Here is a 24,651-nt window from a genome sequence, read left to right on the forward strand (position 1 = left end):
ATAGTGAAATTCATTAACACAGCACCTCACACTGATCTACAGTGAAATTCATTTGCCAATTACATGCCCATTCTGAAATTTATTAATGTCTTCTTGCATTTTGTCTTCCTCAGTATTAACTCTACCTCCCAATTTGGTGTTATCGACAAACTTTGAAATTGTTCTTCTGATTCACGCGTCCAAATCGTTTATGTAAATAGTGAACAATAGTGATCCCAGCGCCGATCCCTGTGGAACACCACTTCCCACCTTTTGCCAGTCTGAGTAGCTATTCTTAACCCCTACTCTCTCTTTTCTGTTTTGTGACCAGCTTGCTATCCATAACAATATGTAAGATCGACAAGATGACCAAGGTCAGGCTGTGTGGAGTGAAGGGCCAGGCAGCAGAATGGATGGAAAGCTGGCTACAAAACAGAAATCAGAGGGTTGGAGTTAAGGGAAGTTTGTAGCGATCTTTCCATCCATTCTGCTGCCTGGCCCTTGACTCCACATGGCCTGACCGTGGTCATCTTGTAGACCGTACATACTGCAGACACAGTGCACCAGTGGTGGAGGGGGTGGATATTGAGTCCTGTGGCAGGGGCGCTGATGAAGTGGATTTCTCTGTCCGTGAGTTTTGAGGCATCACTAGTTGCGTTTTTCACCTCTTTCCACCTTTAAAAACAACCTTGCTGCCAGTTTATTAAAGCCATTAACAGCCGCTCGGGTGGGACACACCAATAAATGAGGCCTTGTTTCCCTCAGAATGACAGGCCTGAACCCGAGTTAGAAAACATTTAGTAATTAAACCAGACTGGGCGGGGCCTGAGGTGCGAGCTAGTAACAGAAAATTGGTGGCCAGGGCTGAGGATCTGGGGACTTGGGTTTCTGTGTCATTTATTGATTAATTTTGTTTATTGCCCAATCTCAATCAGACTGGCAGGTCATCTTGCTGTCTGATGGAGGCGAGTGTCCCCAATGGAGGGCTCTCTGCACGGGAGTCCTTCCCAGCACCATTGGGGATCTGGGGTGGAGACTGTTGCAGGGAGCTGTCGTGTGCAACAGTTTCTAAGATCCTTTCCAGACTCTAAGGCCAGATGTGTTTTCTGTGGCCTAGAGGAGTACACGGGCCGGGTATATATTCAGTGTGAGAGTTTGCAGCTCATGTGTAGTTACCTGAAGGGGCTGCTCCTCAACTCTTGGTTACACTTTAGCCCCACGCTCCTAATCTTTGCCTGCCCGCCCAGTGCAGAGGGGGGGTGGGTAAGTCAGAGGATCTTCTGCTGGACCTGCTCTTGGGCCTGGTGAAAACAGCAATTTGTAGGTCCAGGATGGGCGGGGCCCATGGGGTGAAGTCACTCTGGCTGCCTCCCTCTCTCCCATGGTCTTGTCCGTGCCTGGGTGGCCCTGGAGAGGGGGCAGGTGGTGTTTTGACCGGTACGCTTGATGCCTTCCGTGACCGGTGCGCGCCTCAGATTACAGAGGGTATGATTAAGAAGATTGCAGATGATACTAAAATCAGCTGTGTGGTTAATACTGAAGAAGGAAGCTGTAGACTGCAGGAAGATATTAATACATTGGTCAGGTGGGCAGAACAGTGGCAAATGGAATTCAATCTGGGGAAGCGTGAGGATGTGGCGTTGGGGAAACACTGTGTGTATGTAGATAAACCTGTATAATCCCCTTTTAACTGCTGTATTCCCCTCCCCCCGCAAGACAGTTGCAAGCTGAGAGGAATAAGGCATGTTCAGACTTGCCTGCTGCTGAGAGAAGGAAAACCAATCAGGTTCCAGCAGGTGACCAATCCGTGAGTCATCACAGGCTCGCGGGCTTTACGAATTCAGTACTGTATTGTGAGAGTTGGAGTAAAGACCTATTTCTTGTAGCTCGCTGTGTTGCCTATTTCTTTACGCGGGAGACTGTAGTCTCCCACATTGGTGACCCCGAATGTCGGCGGCCGAAGCCCCCGACTCACGTAGCCCTACAGAGGCCAGCAACAACCCGACGGCAACCAGCAGCAGCCCGATGTCGGCCGGTGCCGCGTCCTTGAAGCTCCCCACCTTCTGGGAACACCAAGCACCAGCTTGATTCGTGCACACGGAGGCCCAATTCACCCTTCGCAGAGTTCAAGATGATGAAGAAAGGTACCTCCACGTAGTCTCAGCACTAGCAAGCTCCACCGCCGCCGAAGTTCTCGACCTGCTGGGGAACCCACCACAGACCGGCAAGTACTCAACCATTAAGGGCCGCTTGCTGCAGGCTTACGGCCTGTCCAGGGAGGAGAGGGCCCGTAGGCTTCTTTCACTACCAGGCCTCGGCGACTCTACCCCGACCCAGTTGATGAGCCGGATGCTTGCGCTCCTGGGCTCTGAACCGCAGTGCTTCTTGTTTCGGGCCCTTTTCCTCAGCCTGCTTCCTCAGCAGGTACAGACTGCCCTCGTGGGGTCCCCGATCATGGACTGCATACAACTGGCAGCCGCCGAGGACAAAGTCTTCGCCATCGCCCAACTCGGCTCTGCAGCCGCGAGGCTCCCCGACACCACCGAGCGCGCGCCGCCACGCCAGGCCGCACAACTATGCTACTACCACGCACGTTTCGGCCACAAGGCCCAACGCTGCAGAGCACCCTGCTCTTTCAATCAAACCAAGATGGCCGCCCGGCCCAACGCGCTAGCCCCGCACCGCCGTCTAGGCCCGCTCGACTGCACCCCCGCCGCCACGATGGCCATCGGCACCGCAGGTAAACTGTTGTACATATCCGACTCCCTTTCAGGGTGCAGATTCCTTTGGGACACCGGAGCCCAATGCAGCATAATTCCTGCCTCCCAGCTCGACATCCAGGCAGGCTGCAGCAGCCCACCCCTTGTGGCGGCAAATGGCGCAGCCATCACTACTTTTGGAAAGCGACGGGCCGAGGTTTGTTTCAACGGCCAGCGATTTACGTGGGATTTCGTGACGGCCTTGGTGGCACATCCCTTGCTGGGCGCCGATTTTCTTTGCGCCCTCGGACTCCTGGTTGACGTCCGCGACAGGCGCCTGATCGACGCAGCAACTTTCACTTCACTGGCCTGCCAGCAGAGCAACAGCCCGGCCCTCGTCGGGTCCTGCCCTGTCCCGGCGGATGACGACTACACCCGCCTACTCGCAGATTTCCCGAGGCTCACACAACCGACCTTCTCAGCCGCGGCAGCCAAGCATGGTGTCGAGCACCATATTGCCACTACGGGACCACCAGTGTTCGCCTGAGCCAGACGCCTGGACCCAGCCAAGATGGCGGTGGCCAAGGAAGAATTCACCACGATGGAGAAACTGGGCATCATCCGCCGCTCGAACACCCCTGGTCATCCCCCCTCCACATTGTGCCCAAGCCGGGCAGTGGCTGGCGCCCCTGTGGCGACTACAGACGGCTCAACGACGCCATCACGCCCGATAGATACCCCATTCCGCACATCCAAGACTTCTCGGCACACCTAGCAGGAAAGTCCGTCTTTTCCAAGGTCGACCTGATTTGCGGTTACCATCAGGTCCCCGTCCACCACGCAGATGTCCAGAAGACGGCGGTCATCACCCCCTTCGGACTGTTCGAGTTCTTGCGCATGCCCTTCGGGCTCAAGAACGCCGCACAGGCCTTCCAACGGCTCATGGATTTCGTCCTATGGGACCTGAGCTTCCTGTTTGTCTATCTGGACAATATCCTCGTGGCCAGCACCAGCAAGGCCGAGCACATTGCGCATTTGCGCTCTCTTTTCCAGCGCCTCAGCCAACATGGGCTAATCATCAACCCGGCCAAATGCCAGTTCGGAGCAGCCCAAATTGACTTTCTCGGCCACAGAATCTCGCCAAGGGGAGCCATTCCCCTACCTTCCAAGGTGCAGGCGGTGGCGGACTTTCCCCAGCCCACCTCGGTCAAGGCGCTGCAGGAATTTTTGGGGATGGTCAATTTCTATCACCGTTTCGTGCCCAAGGCCACCTCACTCATGCACCCCCTCTACGAAGCCACCAGGGGCAAAACGGGCAAAGAGCAACTCACCTGGTCCAGCGAGATGGCAACAGCCTTCCACCAGACCAAAAGCGCCTTGGCCAATGCCACACTACTGGCCCACCCCATCCCGGGCGCCATGACCGCCCTCACCATGGATGCCTCGGATTACGCCGTCGGCGCTGTCCAGCAACAGTGGGTCGAAGGCGCGTGGCAGCCACTGGCATTTTTCAGCCGACAGCTGCGCAAGAATGAGCAGGCCTACAGCACGTTCGACAGAGAGCTCCTGGCCCTGTTCCTGGCAATCCGGCACTTCCGTTTCCTCCTGGAAGGCCAGCCGTTCACCGCATTCGTGGACCACAAGCTGCTCACTTTCACCATGGCCAAAGTAACCGAACCCTGGTCCACGCGCCAACAACGCCAACTCAACTTCATCTCGGAGTTCACCACGGACATCCGCCACGTCGCCGGCAAGGACAATTTGGTGGCCGACTGCCTCTCAAGACCCTCGCTCCATGCAATGCACCTGGGCATCAACTACGCCAGCATGGCGAGAGACCAGGCTGCCGACACGGAGATCCAGGCCCTCAGGACATCAACCACCAGCCTCACTCTGGCCGACATCCACTTCCACGCAACCGGCACAACCCTCCTGTGCGACGTCTCAGTCACCTCGCCTAGGCCGGTCGTCCCATCCGCCTGGCGCAAGCGAGTTTTCAACATCATCCACGGCCTCTCTCATCCAGGGATGCGTGCGTCTCAGAAACTCATGTCCACCAAGTTCGTCTGGCCTGGACTCCACAAGGATGTGAGAGACTGGACCAACACATGCGTGGCGTGTCAGCGCGCTAAGGTCCAACAGCACACCAAGGTGCCATTGGAGTGTTTCCCGGTGCCCGAGAGGCGTTTCGACCACGTCCACGTCAATCTGGTAGGCCCCTTGCCGCCGTCGCACGGTTTCACACACCTGCTCACGATCGTCGACCGCACCACCAGATGGCCTGAGGCATTTCCCCTCACCTCCACGACCACGACCGACGTCGTGCGAGCATTCGTCTTGACATGGGTGGCCCGGTTCGGCGTGCCTACCGACATACCCTCGGACAGAGGCCCCCAGTTCACCTCCCACTTGTGGAATGCCATCACCGCCGGCCTCGGCACCAAGTTGCACAGGACAACAGCCTACCACCCGCAGGCCAACGGGCTTTGCGAGCGCTTTCATCGTTCCTTGAAAGCCTCCCTCTGCGACAGCCTGGCCGACACCAGCTGGATCGACAAACTACCCTGGGTCCTCCTGGGATTGCGCACCGTGCCCAAAGAGGACCTCCGCACCTCTGCGGCCGAGATGGTCTACGGCCAACCGCTCAGAGTACCAGGTGACTTCCTCCCCCTGACAACGGAGCCGTGGTCGGCCGCCAGACAGCTTTACCTGCACCAGGACGTGGCCCAGCAATTCCGTCCAGTGCCCACTTTGCAACACGGCCCGCAGCCGTCCTACGTGCCTCGGGACTTACGACATGTGGACTTCATCTTCGTGCGCCAGGACGCGCACAGAGGCCCGCTGCAGGCACCATACACCGGCCCCTTCTCAGTATTGGAGACGGGGGACAAAGCTTTTCTTATCGACGTCGGCGGGAAGCCGGACCTTGTTTCAGTAGACCGCCTCAAACCGGCGCACCTGGACCTCAGCTTCCCGTTTCGTCCGGCTCTTCCCCCATGGTGGGGCAGACCTCCCGCGTTGGCGGCGGCCCCACAAGAGGACCAAGACACGCCAGAACCTTACTTCCCGGCCGCCGCCCCACCTTCGCCGGCAGCCCGTCCAGCCAGCCCACCGGCAGACCAGCCGCCAGACCAGCCGACGAACCAACCAGCCGACCTCCCAGACAGCCCTCCTCACATGCCAGATGGCTACTACAGCCGCTACGGCCGTTTGGTCAAAACTCCGCAGAGACTGACTTTTACAGTTAACGAGGATTCTGGGGGTGCGTATGTGGCATTGCCACATTGGGGAAACACTGTGTGTATGTAGATAAACCTGTATAATCCCCTTTTAACTGCTGTATTCCCCTCCCCCCGCAAGACAGTTGCAAGCTGAGAGGAATAAGGCATGTTCAGACTTGCCTGCTGCTGAGAGAAGGAAAACCAATCAGGTTCCAGCAGGTGACCAATCCGTGAGTCATCACAGGCTCGCGGGCTTTACGAATTCAGTACTGTATTGTGAGAGTTGGAGTAAAGACCTATTTCTTGTAGCTCGCTGTGTTGCCTATTTCTTTACGCGGGAGACTGTAGTCTCCCACATTGGTGACCCCGAATGTCGGCGGCCGAAGCCCCCGACTCACGTAGCCCTACAGAGGCCAGCAACAACCCGACGGCAACCAGCAGCAGCCCGATGTCGGCCGGTGCCGCGTCCTTGAAGCTCCCCACCTTCTGGGAACACCAAGCACCAGCTTGATTCGTGCACACGGAGGCCCAATTCACCCTTCGCAGAGTTCAAGATGATGAAGAAAGGTACCTCCACGTAGTCTCAGCACTAGCAAGCTCCACCGCCGCCGAAGTTCTCGACCTGCTGGGGAACCCACCACAGACCGGCAAGTACTCAACCATTAAGGGCCGCTTGCTGCAGGCTTACGGCCTGTCCAGGGAGGAGAGGGCCCGTAGGCTTCTTTCACTACCAGGCCTCGGCGACTCTACCCCGACCCAGTTGATGAGCCGGATGCTTGCGCTCCTGGGCTCTGAACCGCAGTGCTTCTTGTTTCGGGCCCTTTTCCTCAGCCTGCTTCCTCAGCAGGTACAGACTGCCCTCGTGGGGTCCCCGATCATGGACTGCATACAACTGGCAGCCGCCGAGGACAAAGTCTTCGCCATCGCCCAACTCGGCTCTGCAGCCGCGAGGCTCCCCGACACCACCGAGCGCGCGCCGCCACGCCAGGCCGCACAACTATGCTACTACCACGCACGTTTCGGCCACAAGGCCCAACGCTGCAGAGCACCCTGCTCTTTCAATCAAACCAAGATGGCCGCCCGGCCCAACGCGCTAGCCCCGCACCGCCGTCTAGGCCCGCTCGACTGCACCCCCGCCGCCACGATGGCCATCGGCACCGCAGGTAAACTGTTGTACATATCCGACTCCCTTTCAGGGTGCAGATTCCTTTGGGACACCGGAGCCCAATGCAGCATAATTCCTGCCTCCCAGCTCGACATCCAGGCAGGCTGCAGCAGCCCACCCCTTGTGGCGGCAAATGGCGCAGCCATCACTACTTTTGGAAAGCGACGGGCCGAGGTTTGTTTCAACGGCCAGCGATTTACGTGGGATTTCGTGACGGCCTTGGTGGCACATCCCTTGCTGGGCGCCGATTTTCTTTGCGCCCTCGGACTCCTGGTTGACGTCCGCGACAGGCGCCTGATCGACGCAGCAACTTTCACTTCACTGGCCTGCCAGCAGAGCAACAGCCCGGCCCTCGTCGGGTCCTGCCCTGTCCCGGCGGATGACGACTACACCCGCCTACTCGCAGATTTCCCGAGGCTCACACAACCGACCTTCTCAGCCGCGGCAGCCAAGCATGGTGTCGAGCACCATATTGCCACTACGGGACCACCAGTGTTCGCCTGAGCCAGACGCCTGGACCCAGCCAAGATGGCGGTGGCCAAGGAAGAATTCACCACGATGGAGAAACTGGGCATCATCCGCCGCTCGAACACCCCTGGTCATCCCCCCTCCACATTGTGCCCAAGCCGGGCAGTGGCTGGCGCCCCTGTGGCGACTACAGACGGCTCAACGACGCCATCACGCCCGATAGATACCCCATTCCGCACATCCAAGACTTCTCGGCACACCTAGCAGGAAAGTCCGTCTTTTCCAAGGTCGACCTGATTTGCGGTTACCATCAGGTCCCCGTCCACCACGCAGATGTCCAGAAGACGGCGGTCATCACCCCCTTCGGACTGTTCGAGTTCTTGCGCATGCCCTTCGGGCTCAAGAACGCCGCACAGGCCTTCCAACGGCTCATGGATTTCGTCCTATGGGACCTGAGCTTCCTGTTTGTCTATCTGGACAATATCCTCGTGGCCAGCACCAGCAAGGCCGAGCACATTGCGCATTTGCGCTCTCTTTTCCAGCGCCTCAGCCAACATGGGCTAATCATCAACCCGGCCAAATGCCAGTTCGGAGCAGCCCAAATTGACTTTCTCGGCCACAGAATCTCGCCAAGGGGAGCCATTCCCCTACCTTCCAAGGTGCAGGCGGTGGCGGACTTTCCCCAGCCCACCTCGGTCAAGGCGCTGCAGGAATTTTTGGGGATGGTCAATTTCTATCACCGTTTCGTGCCCAAGGCCACCTCACTCATGCACCCCCTCTACGAAGCCACCAGGGGCAAAACGGGCAAAGAGCAACTCACCTGGTCCAGCGAGATGGCAACAGCCTTCCACCAGACCAAAAGCGCCTTGGCCAATGCCACACTACTGGCCCACCCCATCCCGGGCGCCATGACCGCCCTCACCATGGATGCCTCGGATTACGCCGTCGGCGCTGTCCAGCAACAGTGGGTCGAAGGCGCGTGGCAGCCACTGGCATTTTTCAGCCGACAGCTGCGCAAGAATGAGCAGGCCTACAGCACGTTCGACAGAGAGCTCCTGGCCCTGTTCCTGGCAATCCGGCACTTCCGTTTCCTCCTGGAAGGCCAGCCGTTCACCGCATTCGTGGACCACAAGCTGCTCACTTTCACCATGGCCAAAGTAACCGAACCCTGGTCCACGCGCCAACAACGCCAACTCAACTTCATCTCGGAGTTCACCACGGACATCCGCCACGTCGCCGGCAAGGACAATTTGGTGGCCGACTGCCTCTCAAGACCCTCGCTCCATGCAATGCACCTGGGCATCAACTACGCCAGCATGGCGAGAGACCAGGCTGCCGACACGGAGATCCAGGCCCTCAGGACATCAACCACCAGCCTCACTCTGGCCGACATCCACTTCCACGCAACCGGCACAACCCTCCTGTGCGACGTCTCAGTCACCTCGCCTAGGCCGGTCGTCCCATCCGCCTGGCGCAAGCGAGTTTTCAACATCATCCACGGCCTCTCTCATCCAGGGATGCGTGCGTCTCAGAAACTCATGTCCACCAAGTTCGTCTGGCCTGGACTCCACAAGGATGTGAGAGACTGGACCAACACATGCGTGGCGTGTCAGCGCGCTAAGGTCCAACAGCACACCAAGGTGCCATTGGAGTGTTTCCCGGTGCCCGAGAGGCGTTTCGACCACGTCCACGTCAATCTGGTAGGCCCCTTGCCGCCGTCGCACGGTTTCACACACCTGCTCACGATCGTCGACCGCACCACCAGATGGCCTGAGGCATTTCCCCTCACCTCCACGACCACGACCGACGTCGTGCGAGCATTCGTCTTGACATGGGTGGCCCGGTTCGGCGTGCCTACCGACATACCCTCGGACAGAGGCCCCCAGTTCACCTCCCACTTGTGGAATGCCATCACCGCCGGCCTCGGCACCAAGTTGCACAGGACAACAGCCTACCACCCGCAGGCCAACGGGCTTTGCGAGCGCTTTCATCGTTCCTTGAAAGCCTCCCTCTGCGACAGCCTGGCCGACACCAGCTGGATCGACAAACTACCCTGGGTCCTCCTGGGATTGCGCACCGTGCCCAAAGAGGACCTCCGCACCTCTGCGGCCGAGATGGTCTACGGCCAACCGCTCAGAGTACCAGGTGACTTCCTCCCCCTGACAACGGAGCCGTGGTCGGCCGCCAGACAGCTTTACCTGCACCAGGACGTGGCCCAGCAATTCCGTCCAGTGCCCACTTTGCAACACGGCCCGCAGCCGTCCTACATGCCTCGGGACTTACGACATGTGGACTTCATCTTCGTGCGCCAGGACGCGCACAGAGGCCCGCTGCAGGCACCATACACCGGCCCCTTCTCAGTATTGGAGACGGGGGACAAAGCTTTTCTTATCGACGTCGGCGGGAAGCCGGACCTTGTTTCAGTAGACCGCCTCAAACCGGCGCACCTGGACCTCAGCTTCCCGTTTCGTCCGGCTCTTCCCCCATGGTGGGGCAGACCTCCCGCGTTGGCGGCGGCCCCACAAGAGGACCAAGACACGCCAGAACCTTACTTCCCGGCCGCCGCCCCACCTTCGCCGGCAGCCCGTCCAGCCAGCCCACCGGCAGACCAGCCGCCAGACCAGCCGACGAACCAACCAGCCGACCTCCCAGACAGCCCTCCTCACATGCCAGATGGCTACTACAGCCGCTACGGCCGTTTGGTCAAAACTCCGCAGAGACTGACTTTTACAGTTAACGAGGATTCTGGGGGTGCGTATGTGGCATTGCCACATTGGGGAAACACTGTGTGTATGTAGATAAACCTGTATAATCCCCTTTTAACTGCTGTATTCCCCTCCCCCCGCAAGACAGTTGCAAGCTGAGAGGAATAAGGCATGTTCAGACTTGCCTGCTGCTGAGAGAAGGAAAACCAATCAGGTTCCAGCAGGTGACCAATCCGTGAGTCATCACAGGCTCACGGGCTTTACGAATTCAGTACTGTATTGTGAGAATTGGAGTAAAGACCTATTTCTTGTAGCTTGCTGTGTTGCCTATTTCTTTACGCGGGAGACTGTAGTCTCCCACAAGGTAATGCATTTGGGGAGGACTAACAAGGAAAGGGAATAAACATTAAATGTTAGGACACTGAGTAGTGTAGAGGAACAAAGGGACCTTGGAGTGCATGTCCACAGATCCCTGAAGGTAGCAGGCCAGGTAGATAAGGTGGTTAAGAAGGTGTACGGAATGCTTGCCTTTATTAGCCGTGGCATAGAATACAAGAGCAGGGGGGTTATGCTATAACTGTATAAAACACGAGTTAGGCCTCAGCTAGAGTACTGCGTGCAGTTCTGGTCACCACATTACAGGAAAGATGTGATTGCACTAGAGAGGGTACAGAGGAGATTTACAAGGATGTTGCCGGGAGTAGAGAATCTTAGCTCTGAGGAAAGACTGGATAGGCTGGGTCTGTTTTCCTTGGAACAGTGGAGGCTGAGGGGAGACCTTATTGAGGTGTATAAATTTATGAGGGGCATAGATAAAGTGGATAGAAAGGATCTATTTCCCTTAGCAGAGGGGTCAAAAACCAGGGGGCACAGATTTAAAGTAATTGGGGAAGGTTTAGAAGGGATTTGAGGGGAAATGTCTTCACCCAGAGGGTTGTGGGGGTCTGGAACTCACTGCCTGAAAGGGTGATAGAGGCAGGAACCCTAACCACATTTAAAAAGTACTTGGATGTGCACTTGGGATGCTCTAACCTGCAGGGCTATGGACCAAGAGCTGGGAAGTGAGATTAGGCGGGATCGCTCTTTGTTGGCTGGCGCGGATACGATGGGCTGAAATGGCCTCCTTCCGTGCTGTAACTTTCTATGATTCTAAGTGGCAATAATCGATCCTCACAGTCACATTATGATTGAATTATTATTTGTGAGTGTCGCTGCATTGTACAGTTATTATTCATAGAATAGATTCATAGAGACTTACAGCACAGAAGGAGGCCATTCGGCCCATCGTGCCTGTGCCGGCTCTTTGAAAGAGTCGTCGTGTTTAGTCCCACATCCTCACTTTTTGTCCGTAACCCTGTCAGTTGCTCAAGTTCCCGTCCAACTCTGCTTTACAATTATTAACGGAATCAGCTTCCACCATCTTTTCAGGTCGAGTGTTCCCGATCCCCACAACTCTGAGTGGAAACATTTCTCCTCATCTCTCCTCTAGATCTTTTGTCAATATTGTTGAATCTTTGACCTTTAGTTATTGACCCACTCACCAGAGCGAATGTTTCTTTCCCAATTTATTCTATCAAAATCGCTCACCATCTTGAAAACCTCTATTAAATCACCTCTGAACCTTCTCTGTTCCAAGGAGGACAGTTGGAACTTAGAACATAAGAAGTAGGAGCAGGAGTCGGCCATACGGCCCCTCGGGCCTGCTCCGCCATTCAATAGGATCATGGCTGATCCGAACCTAGACTCACGTCCACTTCCCTGCCCGCTCCCCGTAACCCCTAATTCCCTTATCAGCTAGGAAACTGTTTTTCTCTGTTTTAAATTTATTTAATGTTGCAGCTTCCACAGCTCTCTGAGGTAGCAAATTCCATAGATTTACTACCCTCTGAGTGAAGAAGTTTCTCCTCATCTCAGTTTTGAAAGGGCAGCCCCTTATTCTAAGATTATGCCCCCTAGTTCTAGTCTCACCCATCAGTGGAAACATCCTCCCCGCATCCACCCGATCAAGCCCCCTCACAATCTTATATGTTTCGATAAGATCGCCTCTCATTCTTCTGAATTCCAATGAGTAGAGTCCCAACCTACTCAACCTTTCCTCATAAGTCAACCCCCTCATCTTCGGAATCAACCGAGTGAACCTTCTCTGAACTGCCTCGAGAGCAAGTATATAAGTGTGGGGCCCAGACTTGTCCACAACACTCCAGCTGAGGCCTAACCTGTGATTTATTAAGTTCCAGCATCATCTCTTTGCTTTTATATTCTATTCCTCTGTTTATAAAGCCAAGTAACCGGTTATTGGTTGTTTAATATCTGGGGGGCACTGGGGCACTTGCCTTCATGGGTTTTGCTCCCATCTGGTGTCACTGGGGCAACTCAGAGTCACCCCTACAGCTGGTGAAAAATGGCCCAATCTCAATTGGGTGACAAAGGTGAGGAGAAATGTTTTCACTCAGAGAGTTGTTGGGATCTGGAACACTCAGGGAGCGGGTTAATGAACCCCGGGATCCCTGATAGCCAGCCAGGATCTTGTGCTGCTGCTGTGTCAGAAGAGAAGAGAGGAGAGGAGGAGAGGCGAGGTCTCTCTCTCTCTCTCTGTGCCCAGGAGGAGAGACCACATCTGTTGCTGCTGCAGCTACTGTTGGGGTGCCAGAGGAGAGGAGAGACCAGGAGACCAGACCAGAGCTAACAACAAAGGGAAGCCATCCGATCACTGCTTCCCCAACTGGTCTCCATTAGAGGAGAGGGAGAGAGGGGAGATAAACGAACATCCTACATCTGTTCAGAAGCAGGGAGAGCTGTTGGAAAACTTCTACAGGTGGGTGTCTCATGGTGCACTCTCATAAAGACTTTGTATTTAAGTGGGGGGGAGGAAAGAAGAAGGAGAAGAAAACATCTAGGGGTGTGTGTGAGTGTGTGTGGCTCTTGTAAAAACAGGGCCAGACACACCACTAGCAAACACCGCTCCCTATTGCTTGACCTGGGACAGCTGGAGCTGCCCAGGCGAAGTCATCATTTAATTATCACATCGTTAAGACCTGGTGGTGGACTGAGCCTGGGCATCTCCAGCTTTATTTTCCCAGGTGAAGACATCTTCTCCCCCTACAAGAAGACCATCAATAGAGATTATTTTTCAGAGAGTGCACCCCTGCGAGCACCCACTCACCATCTTGAGTGGAGACCCAACCCCTGCGGCCTCTCTCCTTCCCACCCCCCCTTTCTCTCTCTCTTTGCCTCTCTCTTTGTCTCTCTCTAAAGAGACACCTCATATCCATTAATTGCCCGTTGAGCAGAGGAGAGAAGGCTCCTCTCCCAATTTTATCAACAAGGGGAGAGGTGTGCCTTCACTTTTAAAGCTCCCTCTGCTCAGGGAAAACAACCATTGAGGCCATTAACATCACCAAGCCTGTGACTTGGGGTGGGTGTAGCCCTTTATAATAAGCGCCCCACGATGTTGACCACATCATCGCCGGTGACGGGGCCAGCAAGGTCATACGCAAGTGTGGCAGCCACAGCCAAGGCTGCTCCCGCTGCTTCTGCTGCCCCGTCACCTTTCCGCCTTCTCACTAAAAAACACAGGGCGAAGAGCTACACTCACCCCAACATGACTATCGAGGCGTGCGTGAAGGCCATGGCTGAGGTTGTCGGCCCTTCAGCCATCGTCATCGCCTCGAAAATGCACGGCAAGGCTGTGTTCTTCCTGGCATCAGAGCGGGCGGTGTCCCTGGCCGTAAACAAGGGGCTCAGCATGGGCGGGACCTTCCTGCTGGTGGATCCTCTCAAGGCCACCGTGCAGAGGATCCTTTTATCAAACGTCCCACCCTTTGTTTCGGCTGAGCTCCTCCTCCCCCACCTACGTCAACTGGGGGAGGTGAGGTCGGGGATCACACCGATCCCGCTCGGATGCAGAGAGGCCAGCCTCCGGCACGTCTTCTCCTTCCGGCGCCAGCTTTTTGTTCAGTTGGCACAGGAGGACACCGAGGGCACTTTTATTGTATGCCACGAGGGGGCTGCCTACCGCATCTTTTGGACGTCGGACGGTGTGCGGTGCCACGCCTGTAAGGAGGTGGGGCATGTACGAAAGAACTGCGCCACCTCCAAGGCTGCCAGAACATCTGAGGTGGCCAAGGCTGGCGCCGCCACCGCTCGCCCCCCCCCGATTCTGTTCGCGCGTCCTCAACACCTGATGCACGATCGACGTCAGAGGCCAACGCCATCACAGCCTTCAGCGGGGGGGAGTGAGAGCGTCTGAGCGAAGGGAAGGTGCGGAAGAAGATGAAGCACCTGAGGGCAGGTCCCCTCGGTGAGCACGTGGATACGGACGATCTGCTGGAACTTACACCCGCATACCTTGCGCTGGTGGCGGCAGAGTCTCGGAGTTTGGGGGGCCTCGTGCCCGGGCCCATGATCGCAACCGCTGAGGCAGAAGAAGTAAGACCTGCGACCGGGCTTGGGCTCGAGGGACCCGAGCAACCCGCGCGATGGGAGGGAGCGGAGGAGGAGGCTCCGGTAGGTATGGAGGTCTCCCAGCCTTCGTGTCCCTCCATAAAAAAAAGGAGGCGTGAGTCCCTGGGAAAGGAGGAGGACCACGAGAGACAATGTCCCTCCTCGCGGAAGGAATCGTCGCCCGCCATGGGTGCTGTGCGCCCCCCCCCCCACTGTTACTGACATCTGTATTCGGCAGGAGTTGCCTGTCCCTCGGGAGGGTACGACAGATGAGTCTGCCCCGCCTGCGCCTCCCGGGGACGGGGAAGAGACCCTGCACGTTGGGGGAGACCGCGAATCTACCCGCGGAGGAAATAACAAAAGAACCATTACATCTTGCCATGTCGGGCACCCTGGAGACTGGGGTGGGCGAGGCCAGTGAGGCTGGGATCGCCCAGGACAGTCCGGACCATTCCCAGGCGCTGCTCGACGTGGCCGAGGAATGTATTCAAGCTCCCCAGTCCGCTGGGTCGGTGGCTGATGGCGGTGAGGGGGAAGAACCCCTGACTCTGCCTCCAATGCTGTCGCCGGGGGTGTTGGGGGAAATGGGGATAGTGTTCTCCCTGGTTTCCCCATGCACCCCGGTGCCTGGGGCGGAGGGGGGCCCTGAACTGCTGCCGCCTCCTGACCCGGCACCTCCAGAGGAGCCCAGGGAGGAATCCTCTGCCACCGATCCTGGGGGTGGGATCGAGACAGGCAGGGCTGGCTAATAACCACCTCCCGGAGGAGGACGGGGACCCGGCGGAGAGCACCGAGGACGAGTCAGACTCCGTCACCAGTGAGTCGGCGAATACCCTCGTGTCCCCCCCCTCCGAGTCCCCCCTCATCCCCGTTGTGGAACTCCAGGACTTTCTGGCTGCGTGCTGGGGTCACGCTGGCAAAATCCGTCTGGCCCTAGACAGATGGTCAGACCTGGCGCTGCTCGTTGGCTTCGTCCGTGCCGCTGTCAAATCCATGGGCGTGGACGGGGGTGTGGGGCTGTGCGAGCAGCGTCGGATCAACAAGTTCCTCGCTGGGCTGCTGAAGGAGTGGCCGTCGACAAGCAGCTGCTCTCCCTCCTCCCATTAGGTTAAGTAGAGTTTGCACTATGCTCTTGTCATGAAGATAACCATAGCCAGCCTCAAAATCAACGGCAGCAGAGATGCACGCCGTAGATTTAATAACTTCTTGGTCCTCCGGGACGGGAGGTATGCGGTGTGCTTCCGGCAAGAAACCCACACCATTCTGGAGGATGAGGCCACGTGGCTCCTGGGGTGGCAAGGAGAGGTCAGCATGAGTCACCTCTCCAACTATTCCAGCGGGGTGTCTATCTTGCTGGCCCCGTATTTTCAGCCGGAGATCTTGGGAGTCAAGGAGCATGTGCCGGGCCACTTGCTCCAGGTCACTGTTCACCTGGGGGACGTGCCGCTCCATCTTGTGAATGTGTACGTCCCTCAGGCCGGTGCGCAGCAAGTGCACTTCTTTGAAGAAGTGTCCGCTCTTCTGGGCTCCATCGACGTCGGCGAGTGCGTCATCCTCGGGGGATTTTAATTGCACCCTCGAGGCGAGGGACCGTTCAGGTCCCCCGTACGGTCTGGCGGCGATGGAGAAGTTGAGGGACCTGGTCGGGTCCTTCGACTTGGTGGACGTCTGGTGAAATCTTCATCCCGACTCCAGCGCCTTCACTTACGTGAGGTCTGGAGGAGGAAGGTCCAGAATCGATCGCCTTTACATTTCCCAGGCGTATGTCTCCTGCATTCCGGTGGCTTCCATGTGGCCGGTGCCATGCACGGACCACCACCTGGTGTGGGTGGAGCTCGTTCTGTTACACGCACGGGGGAGGTCCGCGTACTGGCATTTTAACAACCTGCCGCTACAGGACGAGCGGTTCCAGGATTTGTTTCGTCGGTTCTGGGCCGACTGGAGAAGGAAGCGGGGGCTTCCCCTCCTTGAGGCTATGGTGGGACGTGGGCAAGGCTCACGTCCATCTCTTCTGTCAGGAGTACGCGAAGGGGTCGACCAAGAGGCGGGAGGCCCAGGTCGGGCGGTTGGAGAGGGAGGTGCTCGACCTGGAGTCCCGTCTCGGTCAGGTTGTCGAGGACCCGGCCCTGCGGTGTACGAAGAGAAGAAGGGCGCGCTGAAGGACCTACAGCTTGTTGGGTCCCGAGGCACGTATGTGAGGTCGCGGATCCAGATCCTCCGGGACCTGGACCGCGGCTCCCCCTTTTTCTACTCATTGGAAAAAAGACAGGGGGTCTGTTAGCAGCTCTTGGGGCTGCTGGCCGATGACGGATCTCTGGTCTCGGATCCGGAGGGGATCAGCGTGGAGACCTGGGCCTATTATGGGGCTCTGTTCTCTCCGTATCCGTCCAGCGATGATGTGCGCAGAGCTTTGTGGGAGGACCTGCTGAAGGTTGGCCCGGAGGTCGCCGAAAAATAGGACGCTCCGCTAAGCTTGGCGGAGCTGACCGATGCTGTCGGCCAGCTCTCGAGGGGAAAGTCCACGGGGCTGGACGGGCTGACCGTGGAGTTCCACAGGGCATTCTGGGACGTCCTGGTGTTGACTACGTGCGGGTCCTGGGGGAAAATCTGGCGACCAGGGAGATGCCCCTCTTGTGGTGCAGGGCGGTCATTGTCCTGCTGCCTAAGAGGGGCGATCTCCGCCTTTTAAAAAAACTGGTGCCCGGTCTCCCTCCTTAGCACGGATTATAAAATTTTTGTCAGGGCCATGTCTGCCCGTCTTGGCACCGTGCTGGCCCACATAATCCACACCAGCCAGTCCTACATGGTCCCGGGCCAGACTATCCACGATAACATCCATCTGGGGACCTGGTCCACCATTCCCAGAGGACTGGTCTGTCGGTCGCCTTCCTTTCCCTGGATCAGGAGAAGGCATTCGGCAGGGTGGATCATGAGTATCTCTTCGGGACTCTGCGCGCATTCGGGTTTGCGACGCATTTCGTCACCCAGATCTGACTTCTGTATGCCGCCGCGGAGTGTCTGATAAAAGTTAACGGGTCTTTGACGGCGCCCCTTTGCTTCGGGAGGGTGGTGAATCAGGGATGCCCCATGTCCAGTCAGTTATATGCCATCTGCGTGGAGCCTTTCCTGTGCCTCTTGTGGATGAGGTTGACGGGACTGGCTCTGCAAGGGCAGGCGTGGAAGTTGCCCTCTCGGCTTACGCCGATGACATCCTCCTCATGGTCACAGATCCCGCTGCCTTGCGGAGGATGCGAGAATGCCAGCAGATTTACTCGGACGCATCCTCCACCAGGATCAACTGGGAGAAATGTTCTGGACTCCTGGTGGGCCAGTGGTGGGTGGACTCCCTGCCGGAGGGGTTCAGGCCCTTCGGCTGGAGCACCACGCACCTCCTCTATTTGGGAGACTACCTCAGCCCCGCCGAGGATGCCTGGCCGGCGAATTGGCAAGAGCTGGAGGCCAAAGTCACCGCTCGCCTAGGATGCTGGAGAGGACTGCTCCGAGTGTTGTCCTACAGGGGTCGAGCATTGGTCATAAACCAGCTGGTGGCCGCCATGTTGTGGTAGCAGTTGGTCACTTTGATCCCGCCCCCTGCGTTTGTCGCCAAGATGCAGAAGAAGCTCATTGACTTCTTCTGGGACAAAGGGAAGCACTGGGTCTCTGCCGCGGTTCTGAGTCTCCCGCTTAGGGAGGGCGGTCAGGCGCTGGTGTGCCTTCGCACCCGGGCGGTGAATTTCCATCTTCGGACCCTGCAGAGATACCTGTACGTCGAAAATCCTCCTCGATGGTGTGCGCTGAAGATGTATTTCTTCCGCCAGCTGCACGGCCTCAACTATGACATGCAGCTCCTGTTTGTGGAATTGGGCCGTACACGTGCCTACCTGCGGGAGTTGCCTGTCTTCTACCAGGAACTGTTATGGGTCTGGAACAGCATCGCCTCCAAGCGGAGTTCACCCCCCATCAGGAGTGGCAGCTCTCCTTCAGGAGCCGCTGCTCAGGAATCCGCACCTCCGTGACCGCTGGATCGGGCGGCTGGCGGAGGGCAGGGCTGTGCCTGGTAAGGTGACCAGGTTCGGGGACCTGCTCGATGGCGGAGGAGCGGGCTGGATGGTGCCGGAGGAGCTGGTGCAGCGCCTGTCCTATGTCTGGCTCGCGGCCAAAGCCATCGAGATGCTGAAAGCGGCACTGGGCCCCGACTCCAATAGGTATATCGAGGAGGCTCAGGCACGTGGGGCGATCCCGTCTGAACTGACCCCTGTTCGGATGGAATTCCTCATCGGCCCACGGCCCTGAAACCCCTGTCGGGAACCAGCGCCTCACAACTTGAGCCGTCTCGAGGAAATGCCCTCCATGCCATTTAGTTCTGCGCAGAGGGGTTTGCTGTACCGGCTGCTCTTGCACACTCTCCACTTTGCCATCTTCGCCTGCTGTCCAGACACGCCTTGGTGTGCCATCTTGCCATCCGGCGGAGGCGGAGCTCCCCAATGGGGGGCGCTCTACGCGGGAGTCCTCCCTTTATCTATTGGGGACTTGGCCTGGAGGGTGTTGCATGGAGCAGTCCCGTGCAATAAGATTTTAGATGAGTTCACGGACTCCCAGACCTCTTGCTATTTTTGCGGCCTAGAGGAGTCCGTGTTCCATGTTTATGTGGACTGTGAGAGGTTGCAGCCCTTGTTCCATTATTTGAAGGGACTGCTCCTCGATTTTTGGCCGCACTTCAGTCCCACGCTCCTGATCTACGGCCACCCAGTGCGGAGGAGAGAGGGCGGGTCGGGGGACCTCCTTGTTGGACTGCTCCTGGGCCTTGCAAAGATGGCCATAAACAGGTCCAGGCAGCGGGTGGTCGAGGGGGTTGTTCGGCCCAATTGCCTGCCTCTCTTCCGCGGCTATGTTCATGCCCGGGTGGCCCTGGAGATGGAGCACGCGGTGTCTGCCAGAATGCTTGAGGCCTTCTGAGAGCGGTGGGCGCCACGGGGACTGGAGTGCATCATCACCCTGGCCAATGTGATTGTAATTTAAGTTGATAAGTTTTTTTAATTAATCCAGTGTTTTTAAGCTTCTTTACAGTCCACTTGTTCAGTCGGGAGAGTGAGAGACTCCGCTAAGTGATGCAGAGAGTCCTGCAGATGGAGAAGAATGTCGACCAGTGTCTGCTGGATCTGCACAAACTCTCCACTGGGAGCGCCGACCCTCAACTGTGTGAATTCCTGGAGACCCACTATCTGGATGAACAAGTGAAGATGATCAAGAAGCTTGGAGATCACATCATTAACTTGAAGAGGCTGGGACCCCTGCCTTGTAGGCATGAGGCCTTGTGACTTTGTACAAAGAGCCGAGACTTGAGCTCTGTGAATGTCATTAAAAAAAAAATATATAGAAATAAATAAATAAACTGCGGGTAGGCCGCACCGTAGGGTTTATAAAGTTGGAGAACGGTCTCAGGCCCGAATGAGATCCAGTGGCCAGATGTATTCCGCCGGACGGCAGCTGTGAGGCTTTTTCTCGGTGACAGGACCGGGTTACGCGCCGCCATCTTGGTGAAGGAAAGACAGACCAGTTCTACCTGCAGCAGGGCGCATGCACGGCCATCTTTGTACAGGAACAGAGAGTGGGCAGGGCTTCAGGGTCCCAGTGACCAAGAGAGACAATCATTGACTCATTGATTTTATTCTCACTCTGCACACAGCGGGTGTAGAACTGAGCCCAACCAGAGTAGAGGGAGGGGGAAAACTGGGAGTGGAGGAAAGAAATGTTGGAGATGGTGCGATGGGTTTGGATTTCAGCACAAGGAGGAGGGAGAGTGCGTGGGATGGGGATTTACAGCTTTGGGGTTAAATGTGTTATTTTGGTCATATTTCTATATTTGCCATTTTCTGCTCACAGGGCAAGCACAGTGCACTGACCAACACCTCAGCTTGTCAGAATAGGGCAGGTGGAACGGAGCCAGAGGCAGCTCTGGGACTTCATCTTCTGAGCATTGGGTTGGGAAAGAAGAATTCCATTGTTTATTGGGCCCTGGCGAGCACTGCCCTCCCTCCCACAATTTTAATATTGTGATGCATCTGTCTATTTATATACTAGGAATGTTTTAATTACTTTCACAGCAAAATGCATTTATTATTAAACCTCCACAGAAGGCAACTGTGGTAACAATTGAATAAAACTCAGAGAGTTGTCGGGAGCTGGAACGCTCGACCTGAAAAGGTCATGAGCTGATTCCATCAATGATTTTAAAAGGGAGTTGGGCGGGTACTTGAGGATGAGGATCTTACAGGGTTACGGACAACAAGCAGGGATGTGGGACTAAGCACGAGTGCTCTTTGTAAGAGCCAGCACAGGCACGATATGCCGAATGGCCTCCTTCGTTCTGTACTTTTCAATGATTCTATGAAAACTTACAGAACCAAAGATCTTCCTTGGTTATTGATCATTTCACTGAATTTCAACAGAGTTCTCTATACACCAACAACAACTTACCTTTATATAGAGCTTTTAAAACATCTCAAGGCACTTTACAGTAGGGTAATAAGGCAATAATCAACACACATACTTTGTTTGTGGTCCAGTGCACTGACACAAAGTTCCTTCACAACTGTAACAATGTTATTACAGTTGCTGTGAAGGCTGTGCTCACTCTGCTCGTACACCTGGTCTCCAAAGGAGGCAAAACAGGACTAATGCTGCCGAGCTCAGCTCTTTTTGATCAGAAAATATCAACTGTTTCGCCTCGCCAGGAAATGCACAAAAGAGGCAGCAGTGCTGATTGGCTGCCGAGGGAAGTCCTATTTAGATTAAACGCCTTCACCCAGAGGGTGCTGAGAATGTGGAACTTGCTGCCACAGGGAGTAGTTGAGGCGAAGACCATGGATGTATTTAAGGGGAAGCTGGATAAACACATGGGAGAAAGGAATAGGAGGAGATGCTGATAGGGTGAGATGAAGAGAGATGGGAGGAGGCTCGTGTGGAGCATAAACACCACATGGACCAGTTGGGCCGATTGGCCTGTTTCTGTGCTGTACAATCTGTGTAATTCTATGTAATAGGAGAGAATGTTCCATAGAAACTAGAATTATCTGTTCCGAATTTTAATCCTGAACTTACAGTGATGTCTTTTGTAAACTACTTTTACAGGGAATATCATCGCCTTTGAATGTGGAAGGAGAAATGTTTGCCTGTTCTGTCTGTGGGTAAAGATTTCAAAGATCGGTGTGACTGGAAAAGCACCAAGACACACACACCCGAGTGAGAGTGTTCCAGTGCACTGACTGTGGAAAGAGCTTTAACCAGTTACACAGTCTGAAAAAACATCGCACCGTTCACAGCGGGGAGAAACCGTACACATGTTGTGTCTGTGGATGAGGCTTCAACTGATTGTCCAACCTGGAGAGACACAAGGACACCCACACCACGGAGAAACTGTGGGAATGTGGGGACTGTGGGAAGGGATTTAGCTCCCCGTCCTGGCTGGAAACTCATCGATGCAGTCACACCGGGGAGAGGCCGTTCACCTGCTCCAAGTGTGGGAAGGGATTTAGTCAGTCATCCCACCTTCTGACACACCAGCGACTTCACACTGAGGAGAGACCATTCAGTTGCTCTCACTGTGGGAAGAGGTTCAGGCAGTCATCTCATCTCATTGAGCACCAGTGCATTCACACTGGGGAGAGACTGTTCACCTGCCCTGTGTGTGAGAAGGGATTCACTAATTCATCCACCCTGCTGATACACCAGCACATTCACACTGCAGAGAGGCCATTCACCTGCCCCATGTGTGAGAAGGGATTCACTAATTCCTCTGACCTTCTGACACACCAGCGCATTCACACTGGGGAGAGGCCATTCACATGCTCCGTGTGTGGGAAGAGATTCAATCAGTCATCCAACCTGCTGAGACACCAGCAAGTTCACAAGTGACTGCAGAGGTTTGATTCGGCTGTTATTGCTGCTGTTAATCACATCCAGGACTGAACCATGTTCATTCTGACAGTTGGGGTTTGTTTCTGCTGATGTTAATAACCCCTATAACAGGACTGGATTTTAATATTCTGGATATATAGCTGATTGAGTTGTCGGGGCTGCAGTGTCCCTTTAAGTACTGCTGTCTGAACTTTCCCCTTAATTTCTGATGAGTGTTCCTGAAATATTTTACAATAAAATTATGAACTTTTACTTCAATCGTATATTAATCTTTGCTATAAAATCTACAATTCATTGTCTGAAAGATTCCATTGATTATCATCTCCAATTAGAAAGTGCTGATTAATCCTCGCTGACAACTCTTACTGACTTGCACATTACACACAGTGGCACCTCCATTATCCACCAGAAAGAAGGGGAATGGGAATTGGTGGAGAATCGAGAGTCCCCAAATGTTGCCCCTCCCGTCTGGTACAGCAATCCCCTCGGCACGGGAATGGAGACAAGTCCAGTTATAGTGACGGGATGAGTTAAAGGTATTTACTCAGACGGGCGGAAGGGGGGAAGTGGTGTTCCACGGGGATTGGTGCTGGGACCACTGTTGTTCACCATTTACATAAATGATTTGGACTTGGGAATCAGAAGTACAATTTCAAAATTTGCTGATGACACTAAATTGGGGGGTGTCGTTAATACTGAGGAAGACTGCGATAGCATCCTTGTAGAATTATTCAGTTGTGTTCAGTAAATAGCACCATCTTTTAATTTGCTTTGACTGATCACATCACTATATAGTTACGTGAAAAACAGAAATCATTAAAAGCTCCCAATTTCAGAATTGTTAGATTCAAACTCAACTTCTTCCAAGTACAATCTAAAATTTCAAAAATTGTAATGGATGTAGGTGAGATATTAGGACTGTTGTCTAACACAATTCAAACACAGTGACACACAGACAGATGGGCAGGTGTAGCTTCACAGCGAATCCTTTCAAGCCTCACTAAAAAGTGGCAGACTGGCAATCCATTGTTCACTAATGGAGTTGTGATCTTTGTAAATTAAGAAATGGCAATGTGTCAAAGAGTTGATTAACAGAGTGGGGCATCATCTTCATTTGATTTCTATTTCTGACACCAGGCAACAGAAAAAGGTTATTACAACACAACATAAACAGACTGTTCAGGTGTGAGACATCAGACTTCAGAACAACATGTCTGCCAGCTCGGCCACAAACCCCAGTACAGTCAACCTTTCAGCAGCTGCAGCCTTGATTAAATAACTAGTAGTTTAACATGTCTAGTAGAGCTTTTGTATCAAAATAGAAGAAATGTATTTGTGACACACACACAATAATTAAATCACAATGTGATTGTGAGGATCGATTATCGCCTCTTGATACCTTCCTCGACCGGTGGACACGGAAGGTATCAAGTGAACCGGTGGACACCGCCTGCTCCCTCTCCAGGGCCACCCGGGCAGCGACAAGACCATGGGAGAGAGGCAGGCAGCCAGAGTGACCCCCCCATGGGCCCCGCCCATCCTGAGCCTACAAATTGCTGTCTTCACCAGGCCCAAAAGCAGGTCCAGGAGAAGATCCTCCCACTTACCCACCCCCTCTCCGCACCGGGAAGCCAAAGATTAGGAGCGTGGGGCTAAAGTGTAACCAAGAGTTGAGGAGCAGCCCCTTCAGGTAACTATCCAAGGGCTGTAACCTCTCACACTGAATATATACACGGCCCATGGACTCCTCTAGGCCCCAGAAACCACATCTGGCCTTGGAGTCCAGAAAGGAGCTTAAAAACTGTTGCACACGACAGCTCCCTGCAACAGTCTCCACCCCAGATCCCCAATGGTGCTGGGAAGGACTCCCGCATAGAGAGCCCTCCATTGGGGACCCTCGCCTCAGTCAGACAGCAAGATGACCCGCCAGTCTGATTGAGATTGGGCAATAAACAAAATTAATCAATAAATGACACAGAAAACCAAGTCCCCAGGTCCTCAGGCCTGGTGTGAAGTATGCTGGCCAACAATTTTCCATTACTAACTTGCACCTC

The 24,651-nt window shown here is 55.1% G+C and overlaps 2 protein-coding genes across 2 annotated transcripts in view; one reads left to right on the forward strand and one right to left on the reverse strand.

Annotated features, from left to right (window-relative positions):
* LOC147091636 (uncharacterized) overlaps positions 1–24,651 on the reverse strand; it is an 81,484-nt gene that overhangs the window by 39,427 nt on the left and 17,406 nt on the right. The gene's annotated exons all lie outside the window — the stretch shown is intronic.
* LOC147091638 (uncharacterized) lies at positions 14,950–22,850 on the forward strand. The gene is made up of 2 exons (XM_085976454.1): positions 14,950–15,188; positions 22,069–22,850. Exons 1-2 carry the CDS (start codon positions 14,950–14,952, stop codon positions 22,592–22,594), a joined length of 765 nt encoding a protein of 254 aa, XP_085832580.1. The 3' UTR covers positions 22,595–22,850.

Source organism: Somniosus microcephalus, unplaced genomic scaffold (genome assembly GCF_052327205.1).
Source record: "Somniosus microcephalus isolate GS21.2 unplaced genomic scaffold, FLI_Smic_1.0 unresolved_chr3, whole genome shotgun sequence".
NCBI lineage: Eukaryota > Metazoa > Chordata > Chondrichthyes > Squaliformes > Somniosidae > Somniosus > Somniosus microcephalus.

What these genes read in the sequence shown, in the direction of transcription:
- LOC147091638 (XM_085976454.1), top strand. Translation starts at nt 14,950, where the DNA reads ATGAGTCTGCCCCGCCTGCGCCTCCCGGGGACGGGGAAGAGACCCTGC. An exon ending in CAAGCTCCCCAGTCCGCTGG is followed by an intron (nt 15,189 to 22,068) that starts GTCGGTGGCTGA and finishes CAACCTGGAGAG; the next exon opens with ACACAAGGACACCCACACCA.